Source organism: Nicrophorus vespilloides, unplaced genomic scaffold (genome assembly GCF_001412225.1).
Source record: "Nicrophorus vespilloides isolate i.1.1-1 unplaced genomic scaffold, Nicve_v1.0, whole genome shotgun sequence".
Classification (NCBI taxonomy): domain Eukaryota; kingdom Metazoa; phylum Arthropoda; class Insecta; order Coleoptera; family Silphidae; genus Nicrophorus; species Nicrophorus vespilloides.
In genome coordinates, this window is record NW_017100082.1 from 450,500 (window position 1) to 470,421 (window position 19,922).

The 19,922-nt window shown below is 25.7% G+C and overlaps 1 protein-coding gene across 5 annotated transcripts in view; it reads right to left on the bottom strand.

Annotated features, from left to right (window-relative positions):
- The window catches only part of LOC108566976 (organic cation transporter protein-like), a 53,467-nt gene that overhangs the window by 17,600 nt on the left and 15,945 nt on the right, over window positions 1-19,922 (bottom strand). The window contains exon 1 of one of the 5 annotated variants that reach the window (XM_017927142.1): window positions 9,115-9,689. The exons of the other annotated variants lie outside the window; for them this stretch is intronic. Within the exon in view, the coding sequence (XP_017782631.1) occupies window positions 9,115-9,151 (37 nt within the window). The 5' untranslated portion in view covers window positions 9,152-9,689. Of the gene's footprint in view, window positions 1-9,114; window positions 9,690-19,922 lie in introns of those variants that run through there. 5 annotated transcript variants of the gene reach the window in all.

Below are 19,922 nucleotides of genomic sequence, written 5' to 3' on the forward strand. Positions count from 1 at the left end.
ATTAGTAATTACTGTCTATTTTTTGACATATGTCATATGACGATTTTTGACATATGACATATGACATTTGTCATATGCCAATAATTTGACATATTTTTTAATTGAAATAGATTCAATTGTTTTAGATTTAATGATAATTCATCAATATAATTATTTTTACTATTCAAAACTAACATTTTTGATTAGTTTTTTCTATCATTTTCATCAATTGTTACAAATAATGTATATAATTATAAAATTTGACAATTAATTTGTGACATATGTCATATGTCAATAATTTGACATATTTTGCAATGAAATAGATTCAATTATTGTATTTATAATGACAATTCATCAATATAATCATATTTACTATTCAAAACTAATACATTCATTAGTTTTTACAATCATTATCATTAATTGTTACAAATAATATAGTTATAAAATTTGATAATCAATTTGTGACATATGTCATATGTCAATAGTTTGTAAAATTTTGCAATGAAATAGATTCAATTATTGTATTTATAATGACAATTCATCAATATAATCATTTTTACTATTGAAAACTAACACATTCATTAGTTTTTACAATAATTATCATTAATTGTTACAAATAATGTATATAGTTATAAAATTTGACAACCAATTTGTGACGTATGTCATATGTCAATAGTTTTACATATCTCACATCATGAGGGTTAATGTAATTAAGTACGGAAAAAAGATTGAGAACAGGTATTTTGGAAATTTTACTAATTTCAGTTAATTGATTAATTACAAAAGTATCGTTTTCTATGGGAATTCTCAACCAGAAAGATCGATAATCTAAATCTATCAATTCGTAATTTTCTAATTTGGTGACGAGTGAAAAATTTTAAGAAATGGTAAAGTTAAGTATGCAAAAGCCACAAATGAGCTTCAGGAAATTTAGTTTTTACTTAAAAAGTTGGAAATATTGAAAAAACACTGTCAATGTAAAATTCTAGTGAAAATCAAATTATTGGTAAAGGAAATGCCTAGAAATTGGAAAATATCGAAGAAGTTATATAATGAAACAGTAGTTGTTACCTAGAATTGGTTGGACACCTGCTTTATATGTTATTAAAGGAAATTCCTATAATTGTCAACCGCATTGAAGAATATATTTAAATAAACATATGACTATGATTAATAAATATGCTAAACTATATACAAAAATCATTCTTTCATAGACATTTTTGAACCGCACTATACTGAATCAGCACTGATCGAAGCCGCATTAAGCAAGGTTTTGTTACTTTTCTAAAATATAGCCATTCAAAGCAATTATGATTACTAAACACAATTATAGATTTTTTTTATTATAAAAAATACGAAATGTCAATTACTTAACGTTATTATATGTTATTAATAGTTGTAAAGCAAAAAATAATATACAAAGTTTTTTTTTGTTTTTAAATTCAAGTAAGAACAAAAGCTTTAAGTTGTATTAAAGAAACAAGAAGAAAAGAAAAAGAATGTAATTGCATCAATAATTCCGGCTTGAATTCCCGCCGAGTTTATTTTTATTGTCTTTCTCTCGCGAGCGATTAACATGTTATTGACATTGAACAATTCCGAACAGGTAAAAATGTGTACACTTTTGTACAGGTAAAAAATGTATTGTGAATGTTTCAAAATCGGAACATAAGTAAAAAAAAAAGGAATGAAAAGTAAGTGAGCGTGTACACACGCCGAGTCGTGAGTCAGATAATTTTTGCTTTTCGTATATTTAATATTGATTTACGAGGTGTAACCTCAATAGCAAATCATTGAGATTTATGTAAATTTTTCTTATTTTCAATGAATTGAGAGTTTTAGAAATTTAATAAAAAGAATAGTTTTCGATTTACGAATTATCGTTTTACGAACAAAACAATATTTGAGACTTACGCAAATCTTACTATAATCTTTTTCTATTTCAATTATCTGAATGGAAATTGTTTTAGAAATTTAATAAAAAAAATACAGTTTTCAATTTACGAATTATCGTTTTACGAATTCCATATCGTTAAAACGTAAATCAGTTAAAGAAAAAACAGTGTTCAATTAACGAATTTTCGCTTTATGAAGGAAACATTTTTTGAGACTTATGCAAATCGTATAACAATATTCGTAGAAGATGTTTTAAAAATTTCATTAATATTTAGTTTTCGATTTACGAATTACCGTTTTACGAATTTTACAATTTCAAAAAACCTATACTAGTTAAAGAAAGAACAGTTTTCAATTAACAAATTTCCACTTTACGAACAAGACAATAAAAAAATCAGTTTTCAATTTACGAACGCAAAAATCAAATAATTAGAAAAATAAGACTTATGCAAATCTCTTAATTTAGTTTAGGGTTCAATTAGGGAATTAACGAATTTTAGATTTACGAACTAAGCAATATTTGAGACTTACGCAAATCTTACTGCAATCTTGTCTTATTTCAATGATCTAAATGGAAACTTAGAAGATGATTTAAAACTTTCATTAAAATTTAGTATTCGATTACCGTTTTACAAATTTTACAATTTCAAAAAACCTATACTATTTAAAGAAAAAAACAGTGATTGAATTAGTATCCTTTTTAAATTAATATTGAATATTTGATATTTTCAGTTACATAATAAAATTCATACATATCTTTGCATTTCTTGAAGCATTGTAGGTATTTAAGTATATGGATGATAATGTATGTAGTTTTATGGGACAACTGCACATAATTCATTGAGTCTCTGCTGTAACCCTGAGAGGTAGTGCGATTGTACATTAGATTGTAATGTATACATAAATAGTAATGAGAAAAGGGCCTCGCAGGTAACATCCAATGATAAATTAATTAAATTGAATGTGTCTTTATTTCCTAATAGAAACTTTACAATACTTATTGAGAGAGAGAAAAATAATTAACTATGAATGAACGCACGTTTATGCACTTTTACAGTGTAAAATATTATATACTATTATTAGTCAATTAACAAGTATTTATTGTTAGATTCTCATCAGTTTAATTTACATTTTATTACTCCAATAATGCAATTTTTATGTCACAAATTTTATAACAAAATTCAAAAGTTAAGCAACTGTTTGATATACAAAAGACTAAGCAATTTTTCTTTGTGTACAAATGACAAATATAAAAATAATTTTACTAAGAAATCAATTGCTAAAATACATTAAATAAAACGTCTTAATTAAGTATCGTTAATAATAACAATTATAAATAAATTACAGTTTATTATTCGTGAGTAATTGATGATTTTTTGAGATTTCTTTCTTTTTTTTTCTTAAAGATGTTAAACCAATTACGAAATTTCATACCGTTCAATTTAGAACCGGTTTTGCGAAATGCACTTCTCTTTTTTTTTTCTTTATAAAACTCGTTTTTGAAAGATTTGTTGTTGTTTTTACTTTGGTTAAAATACATTGCGAAATTACGTAATTCACTATTTCCTATAGATTTTTACGTTTGAATACGATGAGTTATAAATGCAATAAAAAAAATGTATTGAAAAAAATTTGAATATTTAAAAGTTTACTTGAATAATTTTACACTTTTGTAATTAAAACAAAAACTTGTTTACAATCTAGTGAAACACCTGCATTTCACTAAGATTTTGTATTCATTTTTATTAAAAAAGTTGTAGGTAATGAAAGATAGTATAAGAATTAATTTAACAATAATATTTGACAAATAATTTTAAAATTAGAATTAGAAAATAAACAAATTATTTTCATTAAAAAATGGAAAATCTTTTAGAAGATGTTTTACCGTTTTACGAATTTTACAAGTTCAAAAACTTATATTAATTTAAAAAAAATAAGAAATGGTAATGCTTCAGGATATTTAATTCTTACTGAAGAAAGTTGGAAATATTAATAAAAACACTGTTAATGTTTAAAATCACGTGAAAACTTTATTTTGTTAAATGTAATGTAAAATTCTGGTGTTAATTATTGATAAAGAAAATGCATAGAAATTGGAAAATATTGAAGAAGTTATGTAAAGAAATAATAGCTCAAATTATAATTATATAATAAAAGAAAAACAGTTTTCAAATGTCAAATTTGAACTTTACGAACAAAACAATATAAATTCAGTTTTCGATTTACGAATTCCTACTTTACGAATGGAAAAATCAAATAATTACGAAAATGAGACTTATGCATATGTCTCAATTTAATTAATTGTATAAAAATCTCTTAGAAGATGTTGAAATATTTGACGAATAATTTTAAAATTGGAATTAGATAATAAACAAAATTAATTTAATTAAAAAAAACAACAACAAATTGTCGAGAATTACAAAGAAAAATATAATTTTCAGTTACATAAAGGCGACTTATTCAATTTGGATTCGAAATTATAGAAATGTCACCTTTATGGTTCACAAACCGTGACTTTTTTTTTTTTAAAACAATTAAAATTAACAATTTCCATCATTATCGATTTGACGCAAATGAGATATAATTATAAAATCTTGATTTTTAACCAAGGTCTACAGATTTACTTAAAAAAAGAAATGCATGTGATCTAATTTATTTCGATAATTCAAGCAAGCAGTCACATTATTCCATTACAAGGACTTCAGTTGGCGAATTTAGCGCTCGGTGTAAGAAATGATACCACATCTATATTTTGTTTCCCCGTCTATGAAACTTAACGTAATTTATGCTCAATGTGTTTACTAAATGCTGGTGCAATATTGAGTTGACTGCGAAGAAGTTGACAAAGAAGTTGTTTTTGTGCATGTTTGTTGTTGCTCTGCAGTGTTGGTGCAATAGCGGACGATGCTGATACCTCGACTCACGCTTATATAGAGCGCAATGACGACAATTCTGATTATATTAATGTATTACAAATAGTTATGAATCTAATAAAAAAGCATTAGTTAACACGAAAAAGTTTATTTTTGTCGTAATACAATCATTTATGCACTTTGTCTGGCAGTAATACATGTGGTGTATAAAATACACCGCGCGAGTAGATAATAGAAATTTCAGTGCGCAAGTAGTTAAAAGTTAAGTAAACTTATCAAAGCACAATTTGTAAATAATTGAAGACTATATGAATAAGTTTTATAAGTATGTTTATATTTATGTATACAATTACTCAAAAATTGAAAAGTTGATAATTTATGTAGATTTATCTTAATTTTGTTGTGTTTATATTAATAAATTTACTTAATTATCAAGTTTTCATCTAAATTTACAAAAATTCAAAAATATTTGTTAATATTCAAACAATTAAAATTTTATTAATCCAATTAATTAGATTATTTCTTTTAAAAATTTACTGATAAAAATACTTCAAGTTTTTAATAATCAATTTAATTAAATTGTTGAATAATTTCAATATTATTATCTAAGCAGTGACGTATACAATTACTCAAAACAATTGAAAAGTTGACAATTTAAGTGGAATTATTTTTTTTTGCTTGGTTTATATTAATAAATTTACTTAATTATTAAGTTTTTTTTAAGCAAAAAGTATAAATTTATAAAAATTGAAAAATATTTGTTAATATTCAAACAATTCAAATTATATTAATCCCATTAATTAGATTATTTCTTTTCCAAATTTACTGATAAAATACTTCAAGTTTTTAATAATCAATTTAATTAAATTGTTGAATTAATGCAAATTACAATTATCAAAAAAAATTAATAAGTATATGTTTATATTTATCTAAGCAGTGACGTATACAATTACTCAAAACAATTGAAAAGTTGATAATTTAAGTAGACTTATCGTAATTTTGTTTTGTTTATATTAATAAATTTACTTAATTATTAAGTTTTTTTTAAGCAAAAAATATCTAAATTTACAAAAATTAATTATCAAGTTTTTTTTTTATGCGTAAAGTATCTAAATTTATAAATCTTGAAATATATTTGTTAATGTTCAAATAATTAAAATTATCCAAATAATCAATTTAATTAGATTTTTTTAATTCATTAGTTTTTAAAAATCAATTTAATTAAATTTGTTTTTTAATCACTTTAGAGCATTGATTCTCAAAGTGTGGTGCGTGACCCCCCAAGGGGGTCGCAAAAAACTCATACAAATACTCATAATTCGGGGGGTTGAAAAAACTTTGTATGTCCAAAAGGAGAGAAACTTTGTATGTCAAAAAGTTTGAGAATAACTGGTTTAGACTCAAATTATATATAAAAAAAAATGAGAAAAAACTTATTTATTCTATAAAAGAAAATATGATAGAAACCGATTTGATTATTTCACAAAAAAAACTACTCATCTTTCAAAAACGTGTTATTCTTTTTAACCGTAGGCTAAATATTTCATCGTTACGTGTTTAAAAATGTAAATTATTGGTTTTCGATTGATTGATTGCCGATTTAATTAAAATGTGATTAATGTGTTTCAAATTGTAAAGCAATAAAAAAATATGATTGTGTAAGAGTTAAACGAGAATTATAAAAACGTAAATTCGTGACTCGATGCATGCAAAATATGTAGAACTAATTTAAGCGGAAATCGCCGTAAAATCCATTGGGATTCCAATACCGCATTATTCAAGGGCTCACCTGCATTTTTCTCGTTGTATTTATAGCAAATTCGAGGAATTGGAAAAACGTTTATATAATTAGTTGGGAAAAATATGTATTTTCTTTTATTAAACAGAAAAGAAAATGATTGTTTATGTAAATATACTCAAAGTAAAATAGTTTTCAAATATCAAATTTTAACTTTACGAACAATACAATATAAATTCAGTTTTCAATTTACGAATTCCCACTTTACGAACGCAAATATCAAATAATTACAAAAATGATCAAAAATATCATCAAATAATTAATTAAGATTTTTGAAGATCAAATTTATACTTTTTGAACGTTTCTTTACAAATTTTTTGGAAAAACGTAAATTCTTATTATTTTATAATGTTTTTATATATTTTTATTTAATTTGATCCTTCAATTAGTCCGGTTTCAATTAGTCTTATTTTCTGCAATTTATAATGATTGGAATTACATTTTTTGTTTGTTTGTGTTTAATAATATTTTTTTAAATTTTTTACCAATGTTTTATACAAGTAAATTTAGTACAATTCTTAATTTGAAATTTGTATTGAAGACAATAATCGAAATTAGTCGAATTTTCAACTATTTGTTATATTTAATAAGTAAAAAATGTGACAACAAAAATTCTACGAACATTATCTAATGAACTAAATAGTTCTAATCAACAGTAAACGTTTTTTTTTTACATAAAAAATGAAGAATCCAGAAGTATCAGGTTCGAAAACAAACGAATGGTAACAACAAATCAATCACCGCTGGAATTCCCGACGCTCCGACGATTCCAACATGTGATCTTCGTATTTCTTTCTATATACCTTTAACATTTCTTCTTCGCCAGGTGAGAAAAGGAGAAACACGTTCTAAAAATAGACGACAATCTTCGCCAATAATATTTGATTATAAGTTGTTTGTTTTTTTTTTCGTATATAATTTTTTTTATATAATCTTCTACGTTCTCATTCGAGTATTAATCACGAATACAGTTAGTAAATAAAACTTCGGTCTATTGAAGTTCACGATTCTTGCAAAAAAAAAACACAATAAAAAACAATGGATTTTTTTTTGTTCGAACCAGGAAATAATTATTGTAATTTGAACAAAGAAGAAACTTAAACAATGTTGCGATATAAAAATTGTCTATATATTTAAATATAAAGTAAATCAATGGATTTTTTGTTTAATTCGTTGAACAATTATAAACATTCTTTAATTAATAAGTTAATTAATCAATGTGACTAATGTTACTCTTCTACGTTTCGTGAATGACGTTTACGAATCTGAGAAACAAAGGAATACAGGAAACGTTGCTATGGAGAAGAAGCCTTCAAAATCACATCTCAACTATACTAGACTTACAATCTGCTCTTAATTGTTTAAATGAGGGCCATTAACATTCCTTCCGTTTACAGTTAAGGTATCATGCGTAAACGATAATAAATTAATCCAATTAGCAATACAAAATTGTCTCCTTCTTTTACTCTTTAATTTACTATTTTATAGCTTTAATTAAATTACATATTTTGCTCTTTAAACGAACAATGGTAAAACAATTGTCAATAGAAATAAGCAAAATACTTGGAATTTCTTGTTTTATCTATTTGCTTTGCTTATTACGGAAAAATTCATTAAAAAATGTAGAATTGTTAGTTAGAATCTTTTTGATAACTTTAAATATTTGGATGGAAATGAACACACAAAATTTGCTAGTACAAATCATTTTTTTAAATTTTTCTTTATGTTTTTAATCCTAATTTATTGTTTGTTTTTGAACTTATATTTTACAATTTGTATCTCATCCTTGAGCCTATTAAAAATTAGCAGTAGAAATAAAAAAAATGACTAAATAATAATGTGTGTTATTAGAAAGTCACATCAATATTCATAACATTCATTAAAATAAACACGTTTTTTTCAATCAAAAAATTAATAATAATTAGTATACAAATACAATGAATATTTCATTAATAAAAACCAAACAAATCATCTTTGTTATTGTTTGAAATAAATTAATTTGAGATGAATTTATTTACTTAATTACAAATAAAATTAACAAAGTAAAAAATCATCATAAATTTAATTATATATTATATAATTAATAATAGAAAAATGTAGAAAATATAATTTTATAATTATATTTTTTTTTATATAATCAAGTGAAACAAATTTTAATACAATTTTGATGAAATCTAACGATATTTTTATAAAAAAAATTGATTATTTGTTTCTTTAATGTACATATTTGAATTAGTTTTAAGTAATTAGTACATATTTAATTAAGTTAATGATATTGTTTTGAATTCAATATTAGAACCAAAAACTTGTATGTCAATTATATTTAATATCTTAATTGTTTTAAAACGTTTGTAGATGAGCGTTTACATTGTAGTAAAACTACGTTCAAATCAGGAAATGAATAGTTGAAAAAAGTAGATACTGATAACTTTGTGATAATTGTTTATAACAGAGTAATAAATATAAACATGTACTTTATACTGTACAAATTTAAACTGTTCTGTTATTTTTATATGTAAATGTGTGTATATTTTTATATGTCAAATTTTGTAGTTTATAAAAACTTACCCTCATCGGTAGGCACGCTCTTGTAGGCGATCTCCATATCGGAAAGTTTTTGATAAAACTTCTTTATAAAATTTCGTATAAAATCTGCTTCAAAAAAAATCACAGAATTCGTTTGTTCGGATGTCAGAAAATCTGCAGGGAACGTGCAAAGTCGAAGAAGCACATCAGTAGAAGCAGCAGCTCATCACAGCAAGCAGGTCTCTTCAGCAACGACGACTACCGAATTTTCGTTTAGATTCGCGCGTTATCTGAGCGTTTTTAATGAGGCTTCATACATTTATCCGCAAATTGATTGGCTCGAAACGGTTCTACAGCTGGTGGTGGTGGTGGGGCTCTCCTTTTTGAATAGTGAAAGGACTATTTACTTCCTTTTTCTTTCAACGTTTCGTTTATTCTTTAGCCTTAGATCATGAACTTCAGAGCTACCGTTGTTGGACCAGATAACAACTCTCAACGCAATCCTGACCTTACTGCCTTTGACTCTCTATCTTTTAACTTTTCGGAATCTCGGAACGACACGATCCGCCGACGTTTAATTAGTGATGTAACACAATTTCAGCACGCCGCGGCGCTTATATCTGACTGCTCTGCAGTAGTTCTTTCTTTCTTCAATTTTTCTATCGTTTCTCTCTTCGTTCAACAGCTCAGAGGTTAAGCTATGATGTTCGCAGTTTATTCGAGTATTTGCATATCCCGCGCGACGTACTCACAATACCCGCAAAGAAATATTAGCTTCTATATATATATGTATGTTTCGCGTTAATAATAATAACAAGACTTTCACTAACTACTGAAAACCTTGCACCAAAACCGCACGGTAGGAGGAGTACTTTGATGATGGTCGTCGTCGTAGCAACGGTAATCTTCAGGAATCCCAACGCTTAATTTTCGGTTCTTGTATTTCCCAATTGGATGCGCGGAAAAAGAAGGCCGAAACGAGAAAAGAGAACACCTGTACTGCTCCCATGACGCAGGTAATAAATATCGAATGCAGAACACACTTGCAGCGAACGTATGCTAATGCATATCTTTTCCGAAATGGGAAAAACTTTGAAGTCCCACTCTGATTGGGATTTTTCTCTCTATCTAATCTGATGACGCAGGTTTGCAAATTCGTTGGTGGAAGGTGTGCGTATTACAACAATTCGGATCGGCCGAATGGACCTGCTGAGGTTGTGGAGGTGGAGTAGGTTCATGGGGTCCGATGAAATTCTGTGAGTGCGGGGGGTCATCTTCGCATGTGCAGCAGCATTTGGAACCCGTTTTCACTTGTGCAGTTGTATTTTTTCTCTTCTTAATAAGAGTAGTAACGAAGCACTCGCAAACGACAGCAGCAAATTGTTGCACAATTTGGGAATGCGAATAATCACAGCTTTGACCAAGATACAATTTTATTTTTGTTAAAAATTACATAACTGTTCATGTAACTGATCATATTTATAAAACGTTTCTGTATTATTTAAAATTCATGGTAAAATTTGACAACATTGTGTAGCATTAGCAGCACTTTTTTTTATTAACAAATTATTAATTAAAATCATAATTAATCAATTATTTATTAATTATGATTCATTATATTTAATTAAGTAACATCAATCAAATCATGTTTGAAACGATTAGGTTTAATTGATTTAAATCTATAACGAAAACAATGTTTTTCTATAATCATTATTGCTTAAATATTGTGAAATTTCTTAAGACTTTTTGTTATTTTGTTAGTGTAAAATCCTTGTAATATTTTAAATTTTAAAGAAAATAGTAATATAAATTGTAACACAATTATATATTTTTGGACAAACGGCGGATATATCCGCCCATATTTGTATACACGAATTTTTATGCAAAATTGTATACATAACTATTGCGGAAGTACAGTCATATAATATTAGTTCTTAGATGCATTTTTTACTTAATTACTTATTTCTCATTATATTCTTTTATAATTATAAAGTTAATTTAATTATGTTCTGTATAAAATATATTTTTATTGAAATGCATTGGAAAAAATGTAAAGGTAGCAAAAATCACGTTTCTATTTAAAAATAGATTCGACCTTTACTTGTAGAATCAAATGTGCTTTGAAACGTTACTCAATTATTTTCTATGATTAGTATTAAATAAGACAATTGAAATAGAATATACAGTAAAAATGAACATTCAATCGATAAAATACAAAAAAAACATGATTTCTAATTAAAAATGATTTTTTTAAAATAAAATAGAAATTTTTCATAAAAAAAAATGTAATTCGTAAATTTGATTTTTAACCTGTAACTACTATGGATGGGTCAAAGTGACCCAACCAAGCAATAATAACTGAACAAAATTGTCTAGACTATTTTGAGTAAAAATCAGTTTTAAATTCACTAAATAATAAGAAATAATCTTATTAAATTTGTTCTATATTTTTTGTAATATTTCATAATCGGGTCATTTTGACCCATAGATAGTACTTGAATTCTATTTTTTGTCCATTGTAGTTAGGGTTTAACAAACGAGTTCATGGCAGCAAATTCAATAATGTAAAGATTAAAGACAAGTCGCACTACGTAAGTAATTATTATTAATGAATTCGTAAAGAAAATTGCGATTTTATTCATAAAACAGTAGAAAATCCAAACATTTAACATAACAATTATTGTAATTTTTTTTGTACAAGAATTTACAAGAATCTACAAATACTCGGAAACAATCATAATCTTTAAATGTTAGTAAAAACTTACAAATTAAACTACAAAATATATATTTTTATTTATGTTTTATGCAATATTATAAAATGCAATTTTGTATTAAAATTGTAGCACATTTAAGCAAATTTCAATAGAAAGCAATGAAATAATTTAGAAGGGAAATGATTTAAATGGAAATACGTAATTGGTTGATAGTTACGTAAGCAAATTTCTGTGCGATAAACGAATAATCTCATGACGTCGATGAAATGAATTTACATGAAATGAATTGTAAAGATTACAATGTTTTGAAATATAAATAAAAAAATATGATTATTTCAGAAAATGTAATTGAAAGTAATGAAATTTAGTTAAATAGCAATAAGTAAGTGGCTGTTAATTATGTAAACAAAATTCTATGCGATACATAAGTAAACTTAAGACGTCGTTGCAATAAATTTACATGAATTGAAAAAAAAAAAAAATATTTTCAACTAAAATAGTTTAAGAAATTTTAATTGAAAGTACAGCAATGCTTTGCACAGTCCGTACTGTTTGAAAGCGGACTATTCGAGACCATATAAAAAATGAAAATAAAATCGGGTAAATCCGGACTGATCGAAGCCGTAATATGCGAGGTATTGTTTTATTAGGAAATTGATTTCAATTGCGTTATATTTCATCTAAATTTTATTTCATGTAACTTTACAATAATTTGAAGTAAAATTTACAAAAATAGAGAAATTCTAATTGAAAATGCTTTGCACAGTCCGGTTTTATCAATATTTCGGACTGTTTGAAATCCAACTAATTCAGGTCATATATAAAATTAAAATAAACAGTGTAAAAAGAGAAAAAAAAAACTAAACAAAAATAATTTATTTTTATTTTGACAATTATTTTCAAATCCGGACTGATCGAAGCCGTACTATGCGGGGTATTTTTATAACTAATTTAAGAGGAAATTGATTTAAATTGCGTTAAAAAAATTATCGTATGACAAAATAATCTTCAAAATATTGCAAAATTTTATTTCATGTAATTTTAGAATATTTTGAAGTAAAATTTACAAAAATAGAGAAATTCAAATTGAAAGTTCAGCAATTCTTTGCACAGTCCGGTGTTATCAATATTTCGGACTGCTTGAAACCCAACTAATTGAGGACAAATATAAAACAAAAATAAACAGTGTAAAAAGAGAAAAAAAAAACGATATTTTTTGTTCTACTAAGCAAAAATAATTTATTTTTATTTTGACAATTATTTTCAAAATTGACTATATTAAATCCGGACTGATCGAAGCCATATTATGTTAGGTATTGATATAATTTATTTAGGAGGAAATTGATTTAAATTGCGTTAAACAAATAATCTTCAAAATATTGTAAAATTGTATTTCGTGAAATTTTACAATATTTTGATGTAAAATTTACAAAAAATAGTAATATTCTAATTGAAAGTTTAGCAATACTTTGCACAGTCCGGTTTTATCAATATTTCGGACTGCTTGAAACCCAACTAATTTAGGACATATATAAAATAGAAATATACCGCACTAATAAGAGAAAAAATTGATCGTTTTAGTAATAGAAAAATTGTTTAGAATTTATTTTCATTTTACTCAATTATTTTGACTAGAGTGAATCCGGACTGATTGAAGCCGGATTATACGAGATAATCATTTAGGAGAAAACTAATTTCTATAATAATGGGCAATAAGAAACTTGATAATTGCGTAAACAGATTTCTATTGCGATAAAAGAAATAATCTCGTGACGTCGATGTAAATGAGGAACGAATATATCGAACGGAAATTAGTTTATAAATAGAGTATAATAAAATCAACGCTAGAGATTTAGTTGAAATGACGTAGAATAAATGTGTAATTGAAAGATGTGTAAAGCACGAGGTGTGTAAATGAAACCGAGTTGTTCCATGACGCAACGTTGGAATAATAAACAAGAAAACAAAAAATTTGTAAATTATAATACGTTTTATAAATAGACTGGAAATTAAAACAAGGTATTTCCATCTCTCGATCATTTACGTTATCGTATGTAAAATATGCAGGAGTAAACGTAATGACATTTTACTGATTTGCAATACTGCAATTGCTCATTTCGCTAAGCTTAACGTTAAGTAATTTATTAATAGATTTTGTAGTAAAATTGCATATAAATTAAGAAAAATAACAATTAAATTAATAATTTGTTAAAATGAAATGATGTGGTTAGAATACTTAGAAATTTTATATTTAGTGAATGTTATTCAATATTTTTATTAAAGCTCTAAATCTATCGATTTGCAAAAATTTTCAATTCTCATTTCATAACTAATATAATTCTCTAAGTTTAACGTCTTTCGTAATGGATTTTATTGCGAACACTGCACAATAGAGCATGTAAAAATCTACCAAGATCTGGAAAGTAAAAGATCTCTACTATACAAAATAAAGAACAACTTCCATATTATTATTTTAAAATAATAAAATCATACCTCGATAATAGATTGTTTCAGGTAAAAATAGAAGACGAATACACCGATTTATATCCAATAGAATCAGGGGTGTCGCAGGGAAGTGTTTTAGAACCACTGCTTTACCTTCTATACACGGCAGATATTCCTAAAACTAACAATACTACGATTGCAACATTCGCTATGACACAAGAATCTTTTCATCAGATGAGAATCCAGCAGTAGCATCTGAATATCTACAGGAAAATTTAGATAAGCTACAAGAATGGCTTAGAATAGCAGTTAACGAAATGAAATCAGTGCATATCACATTCACGCTAAAGAAAGACACCTGCCCAACTGTAAGACTTAATGGACAAAATCTGCGCAAAGCAACAAAAGTCAAATATCTAGGCATGCATCTCGACAGAAGACTCACCTGAAAAGATCACATTCAGGCTAAGAGAGAGAGCAAATATAAATAAAGTTTAGAAAACTCTACTGGCTTCTAGGGAAAAGGGAAATCTAGGGAAATTTTATAATTAATATAATTTTCTAAGTAAAAATAAAATTTTGATTGATTTACTAGTAAAATTGTATATAAATTATTGATTTATTGACATTTATATGAATCTTATTTAATTTTTTGTTGAAGCATTATAAAATTGATGTCTTCGTTTGTTTTCCAAAACTAAACTCCATGAATTTTCATAAAGATATGCTCAAATTTAAATAATTCATAATTGTTGAGGTAAATTTAATAGAAATTAATAGTTTTTGAGGAATCATCTCGAATTAACGAATTATATTTGTGATTTCTTATATTAGTTTAGGGCTTAAGTAAAAAAAAATATTCAAGAATTAATGCAAATTTTATATTAATTGAATTAAGTATTAATTATATATATTTTATTAATGAAAATTAAATAATTTTTCAAATTCAATAAATAATAATTGAGTAATTAATAAACTAGGCTGCAATCAATAAAGGAAATTTGATTAATCAATCGATCGATAGACTGAAAATATCTTCTGATCAAAGAATATATAAAAAAATGTGTGAATTTTACAATAAGAATTTTCAAATGCAAATAATAAAAATTGAATAATTAATAAACTAGACTACAAATATAAATAATTAAAAAAAAACAAGTATTATTAATTCAATAAACGAACAATTTATACAACTTCTTTTTTTTTATAAGAAATGCACAAAAGTGATAGTGACTAATCTAGTTGTAGATTGATTTAAATTTTTAATTAAAATGTAAATATTGAAATTTAGATGATTTTAAGGTTGTTTCTGTTTGAACAACCTTCAATTAATTAATGTTATAAAATTATAAATATAAGAGTTTACATTGTTAAACCGCTATAAAAAAAATATGTATATTATTTGTTTATGTGATGTGAATAATTTCATTGTAGGAACGAGATAATTTTATTATTTAAGCATAATTTGCTATGCGATATTTTAAACGTCAACCTTCAAATGTAGTTTGATCACTTTCTCTGTATTTTTTTTTATGTAATTTTATAAAGAATTGAACAATTGATAACAAATAAGAGTACAAAATTTGAGTACTTTTATAAACTTTCTTAATATTTGTTTTTTTTTAATGTAATCAAAACTATTTTTACACGATAAATTTGTTCTTGAACAATCCGTGTAAAAAAAACTAGTCAAAAACCGTGTTATTTGCAAATCGTGTAAAAAAAAGTTGTAATGATGCTTTATTTGATAGTAGAAATATTCCAGATTTTGTTTTATATAAATACAGAAATATGTGAGTAAAATTAAAGAGACTGAAATTGATATTTATTCAAATTTATATGGAAATATCTTGAATAAATAATTTCATAATTTCCTATTTTTTTTTTTGTTAAATATCGGAAAACCACAGAGCACAAGAAAACAATTAAAATATTTACAAGGTTTACAAAGTTTGCCAAGCGCACCAAGTTGCGAAAAAAAAGGACGAAAGCATCGAAGGATCGCCGCTCCGAAGAAGGATACGCAGAGGTAGGAAGGAAGGTAAAAGAAAACGTCCACTGCTCGGTCTCTGATTTTATGCAAGAATATGCCGCAGCAACAACCATTCAATGTCGAAAATCACGGTTGATTGTAATTACGTTTAATTGCAATTAGTTTCATCTTTATGCGAAATGGGTCGATGTTGCACAAAAAGTAAAGTACAAGAATATGAAAAGAAACACAAATAGCGTAATTTTAATTGGAAAATAATAAACAAAAAGAAAAAATGCGATGAGAGGATTGAATTGAATAAATGATGGAAGGAAGATGAACATAATAGAATAAGAATTAAAATACAAAAGAAAATCTGGAAAGTTTGTTTTCGTTTCTTCTTCGTTTTAATCCATTACAGAAGAATGCGATGTTCGATTTTATTAATTTTATACGATGACAAGAATTTATTATGATTTTATAAAAACATTCGGTTGTTGATGGCAAAAATTTGTTATAATGTTGAAATAAATACAGTTTTAGATTTGATTATAAGAAAAAAATGAACGACCTCTAAGACTATGGCCTAGTTCAATAAGTTGCTGTTTAAATTAAGGTTTCTGCTAATTAAAAACGTTGTGTACGTTATGCATCATGTATTTTATAAGGAGATATTGCATTAGTTTTTATTGCAAAATTGCAATGAAATATCTTTTTTTTAAAAAAATAGTAATTAGTTAGTAATTTATGCTACTTTTAAAATAAATTAGGTATACCACAAGGTAGTGTAGTGGGTCCTATTTTGTATGTCCTAAATGTAACAGAGTTAAAGACTAAAAAAAAGTACTTATTATTTGCTTTGATTTTTGAAAAATTTGTCTCAGATTCAGGAATTTCTGTTACGTAACTTTAAAAATTAGGCTACTTTTAACTAAATTAGGTTTACCACAAGGTAGAGTAGTGGGTCTTATTTTGTATTTTCTCAATTTTACAGAGTGAAAGACTGAAAAAAGTAGTCATATTTGCTATGATTTTTAAAAAATTGGTTTCAAATTTAGGAATTTCTTCGATGTAACTTCAAAAAGACTTAAATACTGAAAAAATGTAGTATTTTGTTAGTGGATCCTATTTTGTATGTCTTCAATATAACAGAGTTAAAGACTGAAAGAAGTCATTAATATTTACTTTGATTTTTGAAAAATATGTCTCAAATTCAGGAATTTCTGCTATGTAACTTCAAAAATTATGATACTTTTAACTAAATTAGGTTTACCACATGCTAGTGTAGTATGTGTTATTTTATTGTTGTGAATGTTACAGAGTGAAAGACTGAAAAAAGCAGTAATATTTGCTATGATTTTTGAAAAATTGATTTCAAATTCAAGAATTTCTTATATGTGCCTTCAAAAAGACTTAAATACTGAAAAAAGTAGTAATTAGTTAGTACTATTTAAGACAAAATTAGAATACTTTTATCTAAGTTAGGTTTACTACAAGGTAGTGTAGTAGGTCCTATTTTGTATGTTCTCAATGTAACAGAGTTAAAAACTGTAATATTTGCTATGATTTTTGAAAAATTGGTCTCAAATTTAGTAATTTCCTTTATGTAACTTCAAAAAGACTTAAATACTGACATAAGTAGTAATTAGTTAGTACTTTTTAAGATAAAATTAGGCTACTAAATTTAACTAAATAAGGTTTACCACAGGGTAGTGTAGTTGGTCCTATTTTGTATGTCCTCAATGTAACAGAGTTAAAGACTGAAAAAAGGCATTCATATTTGCTATGATTTTTGAAAAATTGGTCTCAAATTCAGGAATTTCTTATATATGACTTAAAAAAGACTTAAATACTGAAAAAAGTAGTAATTAGTTAGTAATTTTTAAGATAAAATTAGGCTACTTTTACATAAATTAGGTATACCACAAGGATGTGTAGTGAGTCCTTCTTTTTATGTCCTCAATGTAACAGAGTTAAAGATTGGAAAAGGCATTCATATTTGATATGATTTTTGAAAAATTGGTCTCAAATTCAGGAATTTTTTATATGTGACTTCAAAAAGACTGAAATACTGAAGAAAGTAGTATTTAGTTAATAATTTTTCAGATAAAATTAGGCTACTTTTAAATAAATTAGGTATACCACAAGGTAGTGTAATAGGTCCTATTTTGTATGTTATTAATGTAACAGAGTTAAGGACTGAAAAAAGCAGTAATATTTACTATGATTTTTGAAAAATTGGTTTCAAATTCAGGAATTTCTTATATGTGACTTCAAAAAGACTTAAAAGTAGTAATTAGTTGTACTTTTTAGAATAAAATTAAGCTACTTTTAACTAAATTAGATTTTACCACAAGGTAGTGCAGTGGGTCCTATTTTGCATGTCCTCAATGTAACAGAGTTAAATATTGATAAAAAGCAGTAATATTTGCTATGATTTTTGAAAAATTGGTTTCAAATTCAAAATTTTCAAGAACACTAGTTGTCATCAAGATGTAAATTTTATATTCAATCAAATCAATTTTATAATTGACAATCTCCTTTGCAAATTAACAAATGAAAACAACTATTAAATATTTAATTAATTAATTTATTAATTTATTAACTATCAATGAAAATTATCAAATTTTAACTAGATAAATCTGCAATAAAAAATTTCAATTTATATAAAAAAAAATGCATTATTGCTGCTAGACTGTTATTATATAACAATAAATTAAATTTTGACAAGAAAAGCGATGCATCAATTATATTAGATGATTTTACTAAGTTTGAAACACGTAACCAAAAGGAGTAATTATAACAAATCGTCTGATCGTTTATGGATTTCCTGGAATTCAACTCCTTTGGAACGAATTCCGAAAGATGGCAGCACCTGCTTATGTAAGCAAATGTATTAGAATACAATTTGCATGCAACCTACGAAACGTATGCAAAACAATTATACCTTAATTAAAAACGGATTAATGAAAAAAACAAAACTGATGAGTTAAAGAATTTTAAGTTGTACTTAACAAATTATTAAATGTAGAAATTATTTTATTATGTATTATTTATTGTTTAGATAATTTACGATGAAATAGTTTACAAATGTCACGTTCTACATTTTTATTGAACGGCATTTCCTGTGTGTTTTGTCATATTTTTTTTTCTTAATTGTTTGTTTGAATGAAAATGAGGTTCAAGGTAATAGCTTAGCCTCGCCTACTTTAATCAGCGAGTCTAAACCATTAATCGATAAGTTTACTTTTTTCCAAGGTTTTACTCTATGCAACTTCTCGTGCACGTCGTAATCAATTTAAACATACGTTTAATTACTGCAAGTATAATTACATTCATTAACAGCGCTGTTAATTGTTGCATCTCGTTTTTGTTTTTTAACAATGGGAAGTAAATTGGAGCAAGTTTTTGGTGGGAGGCCAATAACCTGAGGACTTTTAGCAGCAAGGCTAAATATTAATAACTTCTTTCTAAAATGTTAGATTTCAATCCTACGGTTTGCATTGAAACGTCCAGACATTGTCGATCTTAGATAGATTAAAATTAAGAAAAAAGTAAAACTTATAAGGTGGAATTCTTGTGATGCAATAATCGAAGATTGACTTGGAGTTGTCGCATTCTGGGTGTTCATTGAAGCCAACGCACTGATTCGAGGCTGAAGACAAGTTTAAAGCAATTCCTTATACGAGTTATTGTGAAGCTCCAATTTGGATATTATT